The sequence below is a fragment of the Periophthalmus magnuspinnatus genome, chromosome 4, assembly GCF_009829125.3.
Source record: "Periophthalmus magnuspinnatus isolate fPerMag1 chromosome 4, fPerMag1.2.pri, whole genome shotgun sequence".
NCBI classification, from domain to species: domain Eukaryota; kingdom Metazoa; phylum Chordata; class Actinopteri; order Gobiiformes; family Gobiidae; genus Periophthalmus; species Periophthalmus magnuspinnatus.
In genome coordinates, this window is record NC_047129.1 from 6,845,931 (window position 1) to 6,867,016 (window position 21,086).

The 21,086-nt window shown below is 41.7% G+C and overlaps 2 protein-coding genes across 2 annotated transcripts; both read right to left on the bottom strand.

Annotated features, from left to right (window-relative positions):
• Positions 1–231: 231 nt before the first annotated feature.
• LOC117369498 (GTP-binding protein REM 2-like) lies at positions 232–12,331 on the bottom strand. Its single transcript, XM_033964735.2, has 5 exons — positions 12,057–12,331; positions 10,662–10,974; positions 9,996–10,069; positions 4,319–4,496; positions 232–2,679 (listed from the first exon to the last, which is right to left on the bottom strand). The coding sequence occupies exons 1-5, from the start codon at positions 12,111–12,113 to the stop codon at positions 2,387–2,389; spliced, it is 915 nt and encodes a 304-aa protein (XP_033820626.1). The 5' UTR covers positions 12,114–12,331; the 3' UTR covers positions 232–2,386.
• A 2,591-nt stretch (positions 12,332–14,922) lies between these two features.
• On the bottom strand, positions 14,923–20,627 carry nrl (neural retina leucine zipper). Its single transcript, XM_033964683.2, has 5 exons — positions 20,515–20,627; positions 18,187–18,933; positions 17,616–17,876; positions 15,854–16,069; positions 14,923–15,084 (listed from the first exon to the last, which is right to left on the bottom strand). Exons 2-5 carry the CDS (start codon positions 18,802–18,804, stop codon positions 14,923–14,925), a joined length of 1,257 nt encoding a protein of 418 aa, XP_033820574.1. The 5' UTR covers positions 18,805–18,933; positions 20,515–20,627.
• Between the last annotated feature and the right edge of the window lie 459 nt (positions 20,628–21,086).

Genomic DNA, 21,086 nt, shown 5'->3' on the forward strand with positions numbered 1-21,086 from the left:
TTTGGCTGTTCAATTATGAAAAAGGGAAACATAATCATTATTTGGTTAATTCATTTATTTAAAATTTTTTACCTTTTAATTCATAAAAGCTAATGCAGAGTCAGTTGACCAATTCAAACTCAAAAGACCCTCATGAAAGACTATCTCAAAGTCTCAGTGAAATCCGATGTAAAGTATTAGTTGGGAACAAGATTGCTACGAGTCGCCTAAGGCTGTGAAATGTGTATGTAACACAGAAGTAATGCCACTAGAGGGAGCTCAAAGACTTGTTTGGCTAGGGGCAAATTTAACCTTTTAAATTCGTACCAGTAATTTTTTTTGCCAAGGGAATGACTCACTGCATGGCACAATTTGATTTCATTTCAGTTCTATTATAGGGTTTTTTCATAAGACTTTCAATCATGGCTTTAACAACCTCTGATGATGAATCTTGGCTTGTGTGTGGGTGGCAGTGGGAGGAAATGCCGAGGGTAGAGTGTGGTATGATAGTGGATATGTATTCCTCTGCAACTGAATTTTAACCTGACTTTCATGCCTAGAAAATGCAGTTGGTTGCACTTATTGAAGCATGTTTATTATCTGTGCATTCAAAAATATAAAACATAAAAACCTACATCTGTGTTTCCAAGGCGACTGTAACCTGGCAACAATTGGCCCATATACACCAAACATTGTCTCTGTCTCCAATTATATTTTTATTCTGAACCTTTTAGAGCATTTTGGACCTTACAATTGTCTTGGATACCAGAACTGCAGAGAGTAAAACAACATGAATCACCAGCCAACTCACTAATGAGATTTGATGTGTGATCTGGCCTGTGCTGTCTATGGCCATTGGCACTTTGACTAAAAATGATGACACTCCCAGATTCAGAAAAGCATTTTTTTATTTTGAGGGTGGAACATTAGTAGGCCTATAACTACTATATTTACATATGGTCTACAACAATTATCCATTTGCTCTCGTAAGAAACATTAATCATAAATTACATCATCATCATAAATTATAACAATCATTACTATAGTATTGATTCTACTATGCACATTCATAACTGCGTCCCCATGACATATCAAGTTTATAATCACACTTTTGTCTCTGGCTGTCAACATGTACATTTTGTCTCTCTCTCTGTCAGTGTAAACTGGTCCCATAGGGCTAATCAAGCAAAACATTATGGTCGCCTGTCTATTTGTAGCAGTGGGAAGATTGTAAGCCCCATGTGCTTAATATATAACCCAGTACAGTGGTTCCCAAACTCTTTGTAGTGTAGTTGTTGTGTACCTGGTGGATACTGCCTTACATCCATCTGAAGGGAAGGACCTAACTACGCTGAAACTAATACACCTATTTGATTACAGTTTCTGTTTGTTAGCCAAGTGTATTGAACTGTGCCTGAGTCATATTTGCATCATACAGGCCCCTAATAGGTGCACACACCTATTAACATGCTGGCTATCACTATTGTTGTCCTTGGTTTGATTTAGTTCTGAGGATGCAGTTATAAATAAGAAATAAATTATGTATAAGCTCCTGATCAAACATGGACTGTTGTTCCTAACAAAAATGCCTCAACTCCCCTCTCAAACCATTTCTTTTCTTTGGCTAAGATCTGTATCTCACTATCTTTAAAAGAGTGGTTAGTTGCTTTGAGATGGAGATGTTCAGGAGATTGAGGTCCCGAGCTGCTCTTGCCATGGTGCTTGTACATTCTCTTATGGAGTGTGTTGTGTGTTGTTTCTCCAGTATAACGCACACTGAAGTCTTCACTACACTGAATGGAGTAGATCACATTGCTTTGTTGTTTGCTAAAACTCTTGTCCAGTTGACACAATAGAATTTTTATTTTCCTATGTATCATCCTTGGACTACTGAAGGATTACACAGACATATTTACTGGACTACGCGTGCAGCTGTTCACAGATTGTTTCATGTAAGAAAATACAACTCTGGATTTAGCCAACGGGCTCAAAGAAACGCAGAGTTTTGGATAATTAATGCAAACAGATGGGGAATATTTACAAGTTTTATGCACAAGGAGGACCTAGGGAGGGTATATACCACTGTTTGGGAACCACTGACATAGTATGTGCAACTGATTCTCTCAATCTCAGAACCAACAACTAACTTACTTCATTACCCTCAATGTGTATAACCTTGTTGCCAGTTTAGCACAGTTTCTAAATATTACTGCATACTGGAAATACTGAAGATTGGGCCCACTTGTCTAGCCATCATAAGCCATCATAACTGGTCAAACTCAAACTGTGCGCTTGCCTATTAACAGTATTTTCTTACATCTCCTGTCAGTCGTCATAATGCTATGCCAGATTGCTGTATAGTCTATATTTGTCTACTACATTCTTAGCTTACTATTGCCATTTATTATTACAGGGCTCCAAGATCATGGCACGAGCGTGATTTTTGCCTCAGAAACTTGCCCACCTCGCGCTCTTTGGGGTAGCGTGGGACGAGACTGGACAAGAAGCGTTTGGCCCGGGACGTGATGCTCTCTTTTTGGCCTCCTCCGCTCATGTCTTCCACACTTGTCCCCGGTGGCCAAGGGGACTGACCCCTCGCTAATCGCACTGCACACTCCAGCAGCTCCGGTGTCCTGTGGTCCAGAGAGGCAGAGATCTCCAAATACAGGCAGTTGTAGAGGGCAGCACTGGACATGGCCTCTGAGGTAACACACAGACATTTTTTTAATTATTCTTTTAGGAAGGTAAACTTTATTGTCACTAGGTTCATTTTGTCTGTGCATTTAACCCATTCCCAATACTGCAGTGCTGGAACATCTGGAGCCTGGGAACCCTACACCAGATGTGGAGCTTGGTTCGGTCAGGACTACCTTAGTTAGAAGACCAACCTATCGTGCATGTTTTATGTTGGATGGGGTACTCAAACACAAGGAGAACATGTAAACTCCACACACAGCCACTAGCTTATTTGGTCAGGGTTACTACAGCAAACCAGTCAGTCGATTACACATTTCTTGGAAAATTTGCAAAGGCCCACCCTACTTTCATTAACTGTCCATATGCACAACTGGGCATTATTATAGATGAAGTGCTCTTAAAACAGGGACACAACAACATCTGCATTTGGTCAAGGTTTGAACCAGCAAACATCCAGTTGGTGGGCAAATTCTTAATCCACTTATAATCATCCTAAATTAAAGCCAGTGTACTCTTAGCAACTAGATCAAGGCTGGATCAAACTGGGAGAAGGTGGCATCCAGTGTAACACCAAATTACTGTGAATTACTGTGAATCACACAGGCTACACTGGGCCAGTGGATGTGTCAACCTTATAATGCCAAAATAAAAAATGAACACAGCATGTTAGTATCATTTTGCATGGTTGTATAACAAAATGAAGAAGCTCTGCAGAGAAAACCAATTTATAGTTTTTGAGTATGTTTAATATTCATTGGTGGTGTTGAACATAACCATTTGAGAAACATTAGGGGTAGACTGTATCTCGGCTGGTGAAGATAAATTGAAGTTAATAATGTGTTTGGGCACACAGTAAGTGCTTTCGTTTATCCGGTCTTTTACACTCCCACGTTTACACTTGAAAACAGCAAATGATAATACATTTCCATTAGTGTCGTTTGTTATATCTTAGTGGAAACTGCAGTAACTAAGACTTGTTTTTATAAGCTGAGTTCCCAAATTTTCAGGCTCAGACCCGCAAAATAATGATGCATCCAGCCTAGGAGCCCACTGCAAAATAAAATTGAATTGATGGTAGTAATTTCAGTTTGCAACATTTAAAATCCAGGTGCAGCTTCCAATGGAATAGAGAATCTGCAGTCTCAATTTAACTCCATACTCTGCATCATTCGCACCAATCTGCCAATCTGCAATTTGAACGATAACCAATAGCAAATACCAAGGGCTGTACTTATTTAGGTAATATAAACAAAATTGAACAAAATAACCATGTGTTTTCCCTATGGTCTACGCATGTATAAAACTGGTTAACCCCAGCAACTTCTATTAACTTGTTCTGCATTCTACATTCTTGTATTCGTTTACCAGTTCATATTTCAGACACCAAACAGTGCGTTTTGTTTAATGCAGCTCTATGCTTACTTTCCTCCACCCGCTACTTTTATTGGTCAAGACTTTGTAAGGCTCTGAGTGACAGGTGAATTCCCAGAAGAACCTCTAATGACATAATAAGGCAATATAAATTAACTTAATGTAAAAAAAAAAAAAAATATTATGACAATTGAAATGACCAAGAAACAATACCACTCATGCCACATTGCACACTCAATTGTAGAAAAATAGACGAATAGAGGCTTGTTACCTTGAGCTGTAACCTCTCTGGACCTCACTAGGTCACTCTTATTGCCCACAAGGATTATGGGAGTTTGGGGCTGGGTCTCTCTAAGGAGCAGTCGCAGTTGAGCCGTGCGGTGGAAACTTCGTCTGTCTGTGACTGAAAACACCAGCACACAAACCTCACACTGCAGCATGGACAGGTCCTGAGGCAGACAGACACACGTTACATAACCATTGTATATATCACATTATCATGGAGGAAAAGTGGGTTGATTCACCATTGTGCTGAGAAATGAAAGTTGTGTTTTCAAGCTTGAAGATACCAGTAGCAATGTACGACAATGTAGAACTGACAAATGTGGATTAAATGTTTGTCATATTTTTCATTATAACTAAAAAGTATTAAGTTAAAACGAGAAAAATTTTTCATTAAAACGTAATGATTACAGATTATAACGACTTCAGTTTCTCGTTTTAACGCAAACATATTACACTCATATCCAATGTATCGAATAGGAGCAAGTCACTCAGCTCTGGGCGTTCCTTTTAGATGTGCCAATGTGCCTGGAGACCAGAGCACACATCTAGAGCGCACACTCACTGTGTGTCTGTCTGTGCGTAACCTAAGGCACACATACACTTTTACAGAATCTGGGTTGTTGGACATGTCGATGTGCACTTTACACAATGGTTGGCAGCACTGATCATAACATATAAAGGTAAATGGGTCATCCGTGAGCATATTTGTGTTTATTCTGCATTGCTGCGATTGGCACAGTTGGAGCACGTGTGTGTGCCAGGACACTTCGGTCTCACTCGCTCCAAGACGTTCCATGATTCTACTTTATCTCTGATTTAGGGACCAGCTATTTCCTGAAACCCATTCATGCTGTTTAGATCCAGAGCTGCAGTTTATAGCCACTGATTCCCTCACGGCTTCTTTGCCCGTGCCACTAAAGAGCGCGGAAACCTTTACCCACACAGAGATCCAAAAGGAACCATAGGCTTGAGATACGTGCGTATTTTGCTCAGAAACATGCTGCGTAAAAGCAGCATGTTTCTCATATGTGGGGTTGGAGCAATTTGAGTTCCCTGTTCTGCAGAGGGCAGGGTGCAGGGGCACCATGGGGTATGTGTGCCCAGCACACCTAAATGTAGCATACCAAGGAGCTAACCAGCCACGGTGCCCACACATAGCCCCAGGGTGGTAGAGGAGAGGGAGCATGGCTAACTGAACAATCGCTGGAGTCTGGACAAAGCTGCAGGTTCTTTTCGGTGCTGTGCCCTCTTATGATCATAGCCTATCTGACAAATGCCATGCATGAACAAACATCTCCATGCGGGTGAAGCCACGCATGCTCTTGGGAAAAAGGAGAAAACTGGGAGGAAATCAGTGGCTGCCCCTCCCTGAACTGCCACCTTAACGTGGTGGAGGGGTTTGAGTGCCCGAATGATCCTGGGAGCTATGTTGTTGGGGGCTGGTAGGGTCACCCATGGCAAACAGGTCCAGGGGGACGGGTCAGACGAAGAGCGGTTCAGAAGCCCTTTATGACAAGAGATAAATCAAGGCAAGCTACGTCGCCAGGACAGGCGTTACCGGGGGCCCCGCCCTGGAGCCAGGCCTGGGGTGGGTGCTCGACAGAGAGCGCCTGGTGGCCGGGCCTTTCTCCACGGGGCCCGACCGGGCTCAGCCTGAAGGAGTGACGTGGGGCCGTCCTCATGTGGACCCACCACCCGCAAGAGGATCCGTAAGGGGCCGGTGCATGAAGATCTGGGCGGCAGTCGAAGGTGGGGGCCTCGACGACCGGCTCTCTGGACATGGAGACTGGCTCTGGGGACATGGAATGTCACCTCGCTGGGGGGGAAGGAGCCGGAGCTTGTGCGGGAGGTTGAGTGTTACCGACTAGATATAGTCGGCCTCGCCTCCATGCACAGTTTGGGCTCTGGAACCCAACTTCTTGAGAGGGGCTGGACTCTCCATTTCTCTGGTGTTGCCCGTGGGGAGAGGAGGCGAGCTGGTGTGGGCTTGCTCATTGCCCCACAGCTCAGCTGCTTCGTGTTGGGGTTCACTCCGGTGAATGAGAGGGTCGCGTCCCTGCGCCTTCGGGTTGGGGACAGGTCTCTCACTGTTGTGTCGGCCTAAGGGCCAAACAGCAGTGCAGAGTATCCGGCCTTCTTGGAGTCCCTGGGAGAGGTACTAGACAGTGTGACTTTCATACTAGGCAATGTGGGTGAAGTGTCTTGCCTAAGGACACAATGACTTGGTCCGAGCGGGACTCGATCCTCCGACCTTCGGGTTGGGGGACCAACACTCTAACCACTGAGCCACTGTCGCCCCCCAGTGGCTGGGCGCACCCTTAGGGATAGGGTGAGGAGCTCAGTCACACGGGAGGAGCTCGGAGTAGAGCCGCTGCTCCTACACGTTGACAGGAGCCAGCTGAGGTGGCTTGGGCATCTGCTCAGGATGCCTGAGATGCCTGGACGCCTGGGCATGTCTCACCGGGAGGAGGCCCCGGGGAAGACCCAGGACACGTTGGAGGGACTATGTCTCTCGGCTGGCCTGGGAATGCCTTGGGATCCCACCGGAGGAGCTGGAGGACGTGTCTGGGGTGAGGGAAGTTTGGGAGTCCCTACTTAGACTGCTGCCCCCGCGACCTGGCTCCGGATAAGTGGAAGAAAATGGATGGATGGATGAATGAAATCAGTGGCTGTACGGGACACCTCAAGATTGGAGTGTCCAGGCACACAACTGCACTCCAACCAGAGGAAATGTGGCTGGTTACTGTAAGTGGAATCAACACAAATGTGCAAGCACAGATCACCTTTAATGATCAATGCTACGAACCACTGATTAAAGTGCACACCAACATGCCACCTTAGGTTACACACAGACAGTTGCACTCTAGTCTGCAAGCGCATTGGCACGCCTAAAAGGAAAGCCCTGAGCTTATTACAGTAGGCCTATAAGTTCGTGGAGTTGGAGTGCCATGCAGCCTATGCAAATGTGAAACTTTTCATGTTAAAACGAGAAACTGATGTCATTGGAACGTGAGACTGAAGTCATTAAAATATGATTAAGTTTAAACAAAAAAAAAAAAGTCTTGTTTTAACTCTACTAATAACCAAAAAGCTGGTAAAATGTTTAGTTCTGCCCTTCCATAGCATGTGTCATGTGTATTATTAAAATGTCATCGACAAAAGGATTGTCATTTTAGATCTTGAATCCATTTAGACATATTATTGGAACTGTCAGGTGGAAAAAGTACTGTACTTGAGCATGTTCTTTTCAGAGGTCACCACCATTTTTGCCGCATCACCCAGCTTTAGGGTAAGCACAAAAGTACAATGGTTTTGGAAAGTGATGAAAAACAATAACTGAGCCGGTCCTAAAACACGTTCTTTTGGTTGCTTAAACTCACGCTATGAGTACAATTACATAAGGCCAGGCCCCCTAGAGAGTCTCTATATCTACCTTCCTGTCTGTCACACAACAAAGGAAGCTCATTATAGAGTAACACACACTGTCTATATCAAAAGCAGCCTTGATGTGCATGTGTGCATACGAACTGCACACGTGTAGGCCTACTTAATATGTTTGGAGATGTGACAAATTATAGATATACTAACTGACCAATAAAATTTACATTGGATATTTCACTGAATAACATTTTGTCAGTATCTTATCTGCAGAAAAGAAATGGCGACAGGTTGTCAGACTCCTTAAGTAAGTACTAGTGCTTTAGGACACTTTATGCTACAGTGGAAGCAGTGTACAATAAGCACACATTCTGTTGTGTAAAGGTACTTATGTAGGTATGCATGTGAAACTGTGTAAGTATTTTTCATCTTAATATGCTTAATATAGTGGTTTTTTTGGCAACTTGGCAGGTTCTTCTCATCCAAACATGCCATTGTATTGTTGACATTGTGTTAACCTGTCTATGACAAATAAATCTAAATCTGTCTGTCTAATCTATCTAACATGTTGCTTTTTTGTTATTGGTATTTTGAACCCTGTACAAGATATTCTTGTATTGAGTCGTGAGATACCGTTATTCCTAACCCTAGTTTTGTGAGTGGGTTAAATTTGTCCATACATTATGAACCTAAAGGTGTATCCATCATTTGGCACATCTGCTCCATGGGCCACTCATCCCTCACAGATGAACACTCCAGGGACGAGAAAGAAAACTGTGCAAAACAAGCTGATAATGAGCCTCCACACTCAAACCAGGAGCAGATGCAGCACAGCCATTGTCCTCCTTTTGCCTTTCTCTCAAGCCCCTGCCAATTTATTTTTGTTTTGTTTTAGTGCAAACAATGGAACACACTGATCAAATACAGAGCAGATATAGTACAATAGAAATGAGTCATGGCTGGGAAAAGAATATACTGCATGTTAGCAATTAAGTTTGTTGTTTGGGTTCATTGCATGCAGTGCCCCCATGTAGATGAAACATGACATGCAGTTCATTGTAATATTATGATCAATTTTAGCTTGTATAAGTATACTCGAGGACAGAAAACATTGTTTAAAGATGCATTTAAAAGGTACACTATGTAACTCCATGGAGATATTGTGGCTTTGCATTGAAGTTATTTATCTCACATTTATTAAATTACAGGTGTTTTTATTGCTAAAAAAAATACCATGAAAAACATGCATTCTTACTGTGACTGGGCTCGCCTCTCCACATATCTGACCTGTAACTTGGCCTAGCGATAACATCTTCATGATGATAAGCAGGTAGGAGACCCCCAACCAGAAAATGTTACATAGTGCAGCTTTAAAGTAACTATTGTATGGCTTTAGAACACAGTAATAATACTCTAATAGCATTTTCATAGAGAAATTTTGGACATAATTTCTCCATAGAAAAATCTAAGCCCAATCTATATGCAAATCTCAACATGCTAGGAGGCAGAAAAAAAGGTAACCATGGTCTAGCAAAATCTCCTTTTCTCCACATATTACTCTACATATCTTGGGCTATCTGTTGCAATCAATATTATAACGCTCCATTGTGAAGAATGCAAAATAGCCACTGGGACTCTATTGGAAATGGTCAAATGCCAAAGTAGTGTGCAAATAACTGCACGCTAGGGGGTAGATGAAATTGTGTGGCAACCTCAAAAGGGAAAATCTGAGAGAGAAAAAAATGTCAAATACTTTGTTTAAATTTATGGCTTTGCTATGTATATTTTCTTGAAGAATGTAACAGATGTAATATAGACAGCACTGTTTATAGTGGAGACTGTGGTGCCCCCTCCAGGCTACTTTTTTTTTCAAAATCAAATACCAAAACTACTCCAAACTCCAAGGGCTGTTTTAATATGTTGTTAATTAAATATCAAATGTGATCTGATTCCTGGGACGATCAGAGGAATAATCTCCTAAAACAGGAGGCTATAAAGCTACTTTGTGTTCATGAATTGTGACCATAAAATCATAATATTAATATTGTGATATTGTCCATGCCAAAAGACACAACCATTATAACAATATAATTTTATTAAAATAAAATGTGTCACCTGAACCACCACTCTCTTAGAAGAAATCAAATAGTTATTAATAATAGTTATTCTCTGGGTCAATAATCACAATATTATTTCCCACAATTACCATGACTTTGACAGCCCTATTACTGAGTTAGGACTCTAGCTATAAGGAGGGAACAGCAGGAAAGTGTTGTTTGGCTCACCTGTCTCCAGTTGTCATAAATAACGATGGTGCTGTCCTCATCATCGACTGTGACTGTGCGCACATAACCCTCCCCTGGGCACACACAGAGCAGAGTGAGACTCACACTGGGAAGCTGGGTGCTGCAATTAACTTTCATGCTCACTGGGATTGCCTCAGGCTCATTTCAAGACTATATCATGATATTGCAACAGGGATAGCAGGTTTGTAGAATTAGAGACATTTTTAAAGCTTTTAAGTTAATGGTAAAGTTTAGATAACAATTCACTGCCTCCTTAGGTATTTAAAGCACTTTACATCATTGTAGTAAATATACTGCACAAGTTATTTATAGCAGGCTAGCAGTCATTATACTTTTCACACTTTCCACTTTAAAATAATTTGAAATTCGACAAAATCCAAATCTGGAAATTAGCATAGAACTTTAGGTCCTTTATAATATGGCTTACTTGTTATCCATCCACTCTCCATATCTCACCACAAATTCACATCAAGATGGTTCAAGATTTTAATCATGTTCTTTTTTGGCTGCTTTTGGGACATTGTTTAGTGCCATAAAATTAGGCTTAAAAGTAGGTTGATCAAAATCTTGTAACTGTGTCAACAAGGTCTTAGCTGTGATCTACATAGTGTAGTTATAATACAGTGACATGTGTAGGTTTCATACCATCAGAATCCACAGATGCAGTTCTGTCCATGTCTCCAGCCAGGGCCATAGCGAGAGAGGACTTCCCCACCCCATTCTGCCCGAGCAGAGCGATCCTCAGTGGGCCGCAGCCGGACCTGCCCTCCACAGTGATGGTCAGAGAATCATCTAAGGCCGGGCTGAACCGGACTGGAGAGGCCGAGGGACCCGCTGCACCCGAGGCCCAGTCTGCGTCATCATGGACCGCCTCCTCACGTCTGAGCTGGTGCTTTATGGGCAGAGGGGTGCTTCCTCTGCGGACAGTCGGGGTGCTGGACAGAGTCATGCTCTCACACTGGGGAGGCGATGAGAAGAGACTCAACCAAACAACTAGACAACTGACAAAGCTCTGTATAGTACTATTTAAGACATGTCCAAAGCGTGAGTGGGGATTAGTTTAGATTAGATTACGAAATATTAGATGGTCATGTTTATTCTCATAAATGTTTTACTCAGCAACATGTGAGTGCAAACATTCTAACAACTCCAAAATATTCACCTGTGATTAAAGATGTTAGTGTCTGCTATGACAGGCTCTACAACTGCCTCAGTGGGGAAAAGAAATGGACTAAAACATGTACTATAGGGCCCCCTCTGGTACCAGGATTCTCCTGTTAAAACAGATTCTCACTCTCAGTGATTAAAAAAAAAAAAGTGCTTGATATGGGCTGCTGGGGTTAGGGAGGCATCGCTTAGACACAAGCTGACAAGCTGAGAAGTATTAGAGAAGAAACACCTGACCTAAAATAATGAGCCTGTGTCTGCAAAGAAAACAACAACAATTTCAAGCTCCTACCACATAAGTCACATTGGCACCAATTAACCCATTAGAAAACTAAAGTACACTTTTTGACAAGTCATACAATTACAAGATCAGGGGATTACCCTGTTCTATTAGTCTATTACATCATGACATATTTGTCATTTTGAGTGAGGGAAAAAAAAGACATTTGCACCGTGTGGTAAATTTGGATTCAGCGGCTTACTGAGTCATGTTCTTGAAAGGATTTTGTCATTCAGGACACCCCCATTCCCTCCCTTGCAGCGTGATTTTTTGTTGAGACTATGATGGCACTATGGCATGCTTAATTTAAACCCTTTTGTCAAATACATATACACGTTATAAAGAAAAATAATTAGACATCATCAATTAAGTAGACTGAAATGTACAGTGAAATCTGTAGGGGCATATAGTTTCCTCTACGCTCTTAGTGAAGTACTGCCATGTCTATATCTAGTCCTAACAGAACTATTCTTATATTACTAAATCTCACACTAATAACACACCACAAAGACCTGAGACACACATCTCACTGTTAATTGGGCGCCCAAGTCAAGTAAAGCAGGTTAAGATAGTGCGCTCTTTTTGGACCATACCTTTGTCTTGTCCTCATTGGTGCAGAGTCTGTCTTCCTCTGGCACATCTGTCGGCATCTGAAAACTGAAATTGAGGAAGTGGTCCTCGTGAAAAATCCCACAGAGAAGAAGGGAAAATGAAAAAAGAAAAAAAAAAAGGGACGATCCACCCTCCCACACTTCTCAGTCTATCAGCCCCACCCACTCACTTGGTGCACCCCACGCCGCCCGCCATGCCCGCTCACCTGTGGCGCGCGCTCGGAAATACTAAAGTAAGCGACGTATCTTTGTCCTCTGTCCCTCCTTCCTCTTTGCGCCCTTTCTCTCTCTCACACACTCTCTCTCTTTTAGTCACTCCCTTCTTTTCTAGTTTCCTCACATTACAGCTATGTTTTATCCATCCATTACTGCTGTGTGTTTGTTTTGCCCAATATGTTTTCTATTGAGATTTGTTTAACCTGTCTAAAAAAAAAAATATATATACATATATATTTCTTTTCTTACAGAGGATGGAACAAGAACTATAGACCAGAATAATTATTTAGTTTTAACTTTTAATATCTGTTCGTGTCAAGAAACTCATTGACCACTTGACGTCCATGCCCCCAATGACCACTAGGGCGCGGTATAACACCACCCTTCCTGTCACTAATTGGCTTTGTTTATGAGTAGAAAGAGTGCCTGTCCTTCGAGGATAATTGTTATAATGTGCCACTGGTGTATTCCTACAAAAATAGAAACCACAGCACGCACCTGCTGTTTGTCTGTCTAACTTTTTTCTTTTCTTTTGCCCTAATATTTATAACCATTGTTTTAGTTGGCTCATTTAGGCTGCATTTAATTTAATCAAGTCTTTTCTGTTTCCAGATCTATTTGAGCATGTTTTCTGTCAGTATGTGAGTGTGGTCGTGAGCAGAGAGAGCAGCGCTGGTTGGGTCCCTCCCACACAAAGCTACAATAGACTCCGGCAGTGCGCAGCCTGGACGCTATTATAGCCCTAATCCTGGTCCATTATACGGGGCTAGAGAGAGACAGAGAGAGAGGGAGGTAAAGCTGGAGATGAGGTCATCCCAAACACCACACACCCAGGGTCACTGCCTCACTATAGAAGAGGGACACACAGATAATATGCAGGGAGCTAAGCATGGCACTGCGTCGTGTGGTCAAAAAGCCAGCGGAAGACTAAAATTGTGAGGTTGACTGAATGGAAAAGAGGCAGAGGTTAAAACCTTTTTTTAAAACAGGTTGAACAAAGCACTCAGGAGCCACATGGGAGTTGGTAAAGTACTGTTTATTTCATATACCACACTACAAGAGAAGCATCAGAGTGTCCATTGTGTAAACCTAATTACAATTGATAAATCAACATTTGATAATCAACTGTAAAAATGTAAAAATACACCCAAGTAGTGAAATAAACCCAGTCCAATTATCAGAGTTGTACATAAACAAATAATAAATACTGAATAAATAAGTAAATAAATAAAAGAACAATGTACTGAACCTACACTCAAACAAAATAAATATCTCTGTTTTAACCCTGGCAATGAGTTCATAGGACAGTCAAAAAACTATCCATGAAGAATGTATTTTTGCATTAGTTTCCCTGCATCCTCACTTTGCATCAATAGCCCACAGTGTTCAGTCCACAGTGACCCGCCCTGTGGTGCTGCTCATTGCATATAGGTGACATAGGCCAGCTTGATTTCCATGGACACTATCACCTAATTTTGCAATATGTGTCTCCTTTACCAGCGGTTGGCAGTAGTTGAGCGGACAACCATCTCCACTTCAAGCAAGTCACCACTTCCAACTAGTAAAAGGTACATTTTCAAGGTTTGTACAACATCAAATCAGTATCCTATCATTTATTTAGCACAATCACTGGAGGTCCCCAAAAAGAGGCCCTTATACATTCTTTTATCTATGATTATTCTTACAAAGAAGAACAAATCCTGGTGAGCTTCAACATGTTTTTTTGGTAGGCAACTGTGAAATGTTAGCTGGCAAATACAACTGCACGATGTGGATACAAGCCCATATACCACCCCACATCAGCACCACTGCACCACTAAGACCTCAGAGCGTTAGCAGCTTATTGTAAAAACAAAACTACACTTTAAACCAGGCCTCTCATTTATAGGCGAACAAGGCGAGACACTGAAGGGAGAAAATCTCACTGAATTCACCTGAAGTGTTGCGCTTTAACTGTTGAATTTAAGTGCATTTCATGTCTATATTGCATAGATGTTATGTATGATATAATGGACTAGTAAAACTGTATACCTGTGTTAAAACAAGATAAAGCCCTTTTAAAAGCATAGGATTGTCATCATTGCACAAGGAACCAAATGTGCAACCGTCATTCACAGTTAAGTAAGTTCAATAAGCAGCCTATAGCCAAGTTTGTATCAGTCCATGTCTCAGAATAGACACTCGGAGGTGGTTTTCACAGTTGTAACCTGCCAGTGTATCTTCTGGTCAGACACACCCATTGCCAGATTTTCATTATAGGTTGCGTTCACGTGTTAGCATTTAATAATGATGTTTTCTGAATGAATTATTTGAACCAAAAATCCACAATAATCTAACCAGTCAGCTAATTACTTTTCAAAAGTGATTCATAATTCATGGTGCCAGCACCTAGTTGTACATTTGGTGCCGACAGACGATGTTGAAGTTTCTCTTTTCTTTCATGTGGATTAGCCCATCACAGAAAAGATATTTGCACTATGATGGTGAGGGGGCGAATTGTACTATAGAATCCAGAACTGCCCTTAACCTCAATATTAAACCAGAATATTGTGTAATCATGTGAACACAACCTGTTGAGTGAGTTGGCTGGTCTTGGCTCTGATCTTATTCACTCTGATGGTGTGGGTTGAGCTCAGAGGAAGTAGTCCGGAGGTGGTGAGGGAGGGTTAGTGGGGCGGGTGGGAGGGGCGTCACTGTTGCTTGTGTGGGTGGTGCCCAGGAGCTTCTCATAGCGAGCTTTGTAGGTGTCCCTCTCCCTCAGGACCCTGGTCAGCTCACACTGAAGCTGCTCCAGCTGCAGATGAAGACTGTTTAGCTTATGGCTGCATTATGTTTAAATATATACTATATAATATATACTACAACTGCAATATTCATGAGATATTGCTAAAGAGGTTATAAAGAGTTTCTAGAGGTTATAATGCACTTAATGGGTGTTTGAAGAGCTTGTCCTTGGCCATAGGGGCTATATTAGGTACACAATCTCACATGTGACGCTTAATATGAGGGTTATGATTAGGCCTAGAGTGAGAAGCAGCTTCAAGGTAATAAGATGAAACATTACGTGTCCATCCTTGTATGAGATATGATAAGTATGATAAGTATTTTATCAGATGGTATTTGTTTGTGAGAAAATGATTTGGCATAGAACTGTGGTCAGATGATGTGGATATTGTCAGATGATAGTTCACTGTTTATTATTTTCAGTTAAAATGATTCTATACAATTTTAAATAGACAATACATCCACCACATTCACAAAAATAGGACATCGCTCTATGGGTTTGTAATGTTTAAATTAGAAATGTGAATACAATTAATTTTGTGTTCTATGGTTGGATTTTTAATTACTTTAGTTAATTATGGTTGGACCTAAATAGCCTCAGTAAGCAGGTACAGAAAGAAAAGATTCCATGAAATCAGACATAAGCTACTCACTGCTGCTTCTACACATCTGCACATTTTGTAATCTGAATTGGTGAAAAGGGTATCTGTATTTTTGTTTTTCAATTTCAATTTTTCTTAAGTATAAAGACTACTTCACACTACTACATAGTGTTGTACCTGTTGTGTGAGCACATGCTTCTCCGACTCCAGCGCGTGCCTGTGCTGTAGGCGTTTGTAGCGGCAGGACTGAGCGTAGCCACGGTTCTTGAGTGTGCGTCGCTTCTGTTTGAGCCTCACCACCTCCTCTTTACTGACGCCGCGCAGGTGACGGTTCAACTCCCGCACTGACAGACTCACCAGCTGCTCATCAGAGAAGCGCTCGTTCACCCCGCACTGAGAACAGATGGGGACACAGGCGGAGAATATGCTGTTATTTGTTAATGGTGGATGTGACAAGCAAAATGACAGGCCCCTGGTGTTAACATCAAGGCAGTGATTTAAAAGTGGTATTTATGTGTTTGTTTGTTTTTTACATAATTGTGTCAGTACATCCATTTAGAGTTAGGGTTTAGGCATATGTTTTTGTCAAGTAACTTAAATATTCTTGTTTTTGTCTACCATCTGTCAAGTTTTGGGTTACATTTTTATGGCCAAAAAAACATTAGATACATTTCCCATTCTGTTGTGCTGTAAGTGGTCAGAACTTTAAAACAAAATATCTTAGAACTACCCAGAACACAGAGAACGATTGGGCAGAAATGGCATAGTGAGTTGAGTGTTTTCCCATCCTACTGGGCGGTAGCTAGATCAAAGTCCTATACAGCGTTTCTTTTTAATGTTGTTGTATTTGGACAGTCACTGACAGTTTACTTTGTATTATTCATTTACTTCTCACACTGACTGTTGGTACGCTTCTCCCGTAGACACAGAAGCCCTGAGGTAAACTGCCAATCTGCTCTAATGGCATCTACAACCACCACGTACTACTCACACGTCACATTCCTACATAGGCTAGTTAGATAGTGTCTTGCTCAAGAACACATATGCACTGAAGCTGTGATTAAACCACTAACAGCTGGGCCACTGTCACTGACAATGCCTTCTCTAGTCACTGGCATAAAAACCTGCCAATCACAAAGCCACCCAAGTAAAGTTTTGCAGTTTAGTTCAGACTTAAACCTATCTCTTCTGTGTATTTGTTTACTTGATTTTAGATTTGATTGGTCCGTATTGACAGGCATTAGATCTTAGATTGTTAGCCTAATGACGCTCTCATAGGCCTGCATGTAGTGAATCTTGTACTTGTGATTTATCATATGGGACGTGTGAGGTTGTCCGTGTGTCAGGGGCCACGTTGGAGCACCACATGTCCATAATCTGTGCTGTAATCTGACTAAGTGTGGGTGACAGTTATCAGGATTACACACAGCAATAATAGCAGATATTATCATAATCTTATCCACTGTTCACTCTGTGAGCAGACATCCCATTGTCCCCAACACTATTCAAAATGTTTAATTAAAACCATACAAAAGGCTCCCAAGAGAGAGCCAATTGTTCAGGAATTAAAAATGCATTTTGTTAAAAGAGCGTTGGGTGAGGTAATGGTTTGATTAATTATTTATCAATTTGCTTCAAAGATTAATGTCCGACAATGTAACTAATCCAAAGCACTGGGTTCAATTATGTTCCAATAAATTTAGTTTAATTTCACAAAGAGGGCATTTCATTTTCAAATATTAACTCTCCTAATGTATTTTAATTGAGTCTATAATGGTTCAATTTATTTAAATAAAGTCATGTGATACGTTGTTGCCAAGTAATACTATAAAAGCCTCTAATCCTCGCTCTTTTGACCGCTATTTTCCCTGCACTATTTAAATTGATCTAACTTTAATTTTGCTGCCATCGTTGTAGGACTCAGTTGTATGTGTCTTACCTGGCTGACCTGCGGATGATGTTGATGGTGCATGGGGTGGTGTGGGTGGTGCTGGTGATGGTGTAGCCTGCCCTGTGGACTGAGGGGCTGGGGGTACGGTCCTGTCCCGGGACCTACCCCACTGAGAGACTGAGGGGCGGAGGAGAGGAAGACCAGCGGGCGGTGGCACATGTCAGCTGCTTTACCACACGACATGTCTGCCCCACTGTCACTGCTCGAGTCCCCCATGTTGCTGCTGGAGCTCTGAGACAGGCCCGGGAACTGAAACACAAACACATGCTCAGTCTAGTATTTTTACTCTTATTGACAGTGACATGATGTGTAGTTTTGCTCATTTAGTGTTATGTATCAAAGTCATCGGCAACACTGTTAATTTATCAAAAATGTGTTAAACATAATTTTGGTATCACACTTGCGTTAGTGGATTCCCACCAAGTGAGGAAAAATATGTCTATGTCTAACAACCTGGGAAACCCTTGCACCTTTTGGCAAATTCTCAGCTAAGAGCAGTGTTTTTTATGTGTACTTTACTTCTTTAAATGGTAGATCTTGGAACACTAAGGGCCTTTACCTGTGAGCTGACGGCTGCAGCAGCAGAGTTGAGCAGAGCCTCCACAGCATCCTCACATCCCAGAAACCCATTGACAGGCCCCCGCTCCCTGTCCCCTCGCTCCGGGACCCCCCCCAGGGCTCCTAGCAGGGTGGCTGGTCCTGTCACCTCTCCTCCAAACTGCTGCTGCAGTGCAGCCAGCCAGATGAGGTCCTCCAGAGAGGCCGGAGTGGGGCCCTGACTTGCCACATGAGAAGGGCTGCCCTCCATGGTGCCTTGAGCCGCTGAGCCCAGCCCTGAGGAGAAACCACTGGACAGGGACAGAGGGAAGGAGATGGAAGAGGATGAGGAAGAGAGAGAGGAGGCCCCAGAGGGCGGGGGGTGGGCATCACTCAGTGTGGGCGAGGGGGGAAGAGAGTTGTATGGGCTGGAGCTGAGACTGGAGTCCTGCGGCGGGTGTCCTGTGTACGGTGAGCTGGAGGGGTCATGGGATAGGCCTGACTTTGAGTAGGAGCACTGAGAAGGCAGAGGAGGAGTGTCCGATTTCACCTCAAACTTGAGCAGGTCAAAATCGTTGAGGTACTCCATTGCCAGAGGGCTGGGGGGCAGCGAGGGCATCGGCAGTGAGGGGGACGACATGTTGCCTGTTCTGGAGCTTAGTCAGGGCTAGTCCTGGCTCAGGGTCGACAGCAGGTCCACTGCTCCGCCTCAGCGCAGCTCATAGACACTCTGATCCCTGCCTGTGTCCTGGGCTCCTCTTTCCTAAAGCTGAACAAAGACAAGTTAAAGTTAGGTAGAAAAAAATACTAATGGTGACCCTGGCTACAGAGATAAGAATGATTTGAATAAAGAAAACACAATCAAAGTTTAGGCATGAACCAGCTAATCTATTTAGAAGGGGTTTGACATATTCAACGAGAAAGTATTATCCTCTTGTACTTGTACCATAACATGTACCCCTGCACAGAAGTCTGTTTCTTTTCATTATTCCTAATTAATATAGTCATAGTAAAATACTGGTACAGGGTTTAACTATTACATTGTTAATTTGTGATAGACAGTATACATGTATTTTGGGACACTCACACACAGCTCATCCCCCACTGCCCATCCACGTGCCTTTGGATAACACACGACAATCACCTCCATGAGCATGTCCAACACAGGAGCAGACAATGCCCCACCAGCTCATAAAATCTACTTACAGCAAATTAAGGCCTCTTTTACTTCTATGGAAGAGGCTTCAGTACACTTAGCTGTCATAATCATATTGTTATCTGAAGAACTGAAGGTTTATGGAGTTCTAGACAATTTTAGCATCTCTTAAGCTAATATTTTTATTAAATGCCACATAGTGTTTATATTTCTCTTTGATTCTTTAGAAAAAATTATATATATATATATATATATATATATATATATATATATATATATATATATATATATATATATATATATATATATATATATATATATATATATATATATATATATATATATTATAGAATAATCTTACACTTCACTGTATAAGATGGCTGGCACACCCACACACACACACATATATATGTGTGTGGGTGTGTGGGTGTGTGTGTGTGTGTGTGTGTGTGTGTGTGTGTGTGTGTATATATATATATATATATATATATATATTATAGAATAATCTTACACTTCACTGTATAAGATGGCAGTTTTAGCTTTTTTTTTTAAACCAAAATCTCCAAATCCTTTGTTTTACATGTCACTTGCTTGTATGAAACTCATTAGAGAGTAACCCTACACTTCAGCACTCACAATAAGGGAGATAGTAGCATCATAATAAAGATTATAGCTAGTATACCTTTAGTCAGATAAGTAAGATAATAAAAGAATGAATACTTAGTAATAACATTTAACTTTAGTTGTAATATTGTATGTCTTTTTCACTCTGTAATGTAGATGAAACACTTTTAACAAAACTTAACAAACCAAAAGTTGTCACATGATAAAACTGTGTTTTTTAGAACTATAGGATTTTTACTGTGTGAACTACATCAAAGAAAGATGTCGAAGCACCGAGTGGTTTCGCCCGACAATACTAATTACATCCCTTCACATTTAATAGTTATCATTAAGAGAAGCTTGTAATTAAAAATCCACCTTTGACTATAGTGGCCCTGCTTGGCCTCTGCTCATTAGTTTTGCCCCCTGTCGTTTCAAATGGATTGTAAAAAAGAAACGCAAACAGTGACAGGGCAGCGGTGGAGGCCTCAGTCTGGACCAGGCAAAAAGCCAGCACCAAAAATGCCACACTCAGAGAGACATGAGACCAGGAGACTGAGATAAAGTGGTAAAGTAGAAAAGTACTCTTACCGTTTGTCATAAAGGTGGAGTTTGGTGGTGGTTGGGGTCCCGCTGAACACCCCTCACACACTCTGGACTAAAGTACAGTTGGACTGATACAGAGGAAGGCTGCTGTGTGTCTGTGAGAGTGCAGCTCTGAGTACCACTGCCCCCTCTGTACAAATCCCCTGTACGCACCCGCACCCCTCTCCCCCTTCCTCCCCCCTCATCCCATGGTCCACAGGCATGTCCACCAACAATGTCCCGACCTGTCATACCCCCATTAACTAGTTTGTTTCTGTCTGAATGCTCTTTGTCAGGTTTTGATGCATCATAGTCTTCACATTTCATAGTCATGTTTGGTATAAATAGTCTACAGACATATAGAAGAATCAAAACGCAGCTTGTCCACACACATCTATATTTATGTTATGAAAAAAGTTATAGGGAATTAGAAATTGTATTGTATATGCAAAAAATTTAATGAATGTAAGTTTGAACTTACATTCAAACTTACATTTGAATGTAAGGGTTTTGTGTGTGTGTGTGTGTGTGTGTGTAGTTGATAGTTGTTGATTCATGTATTGTAAAAAAAAAAACAA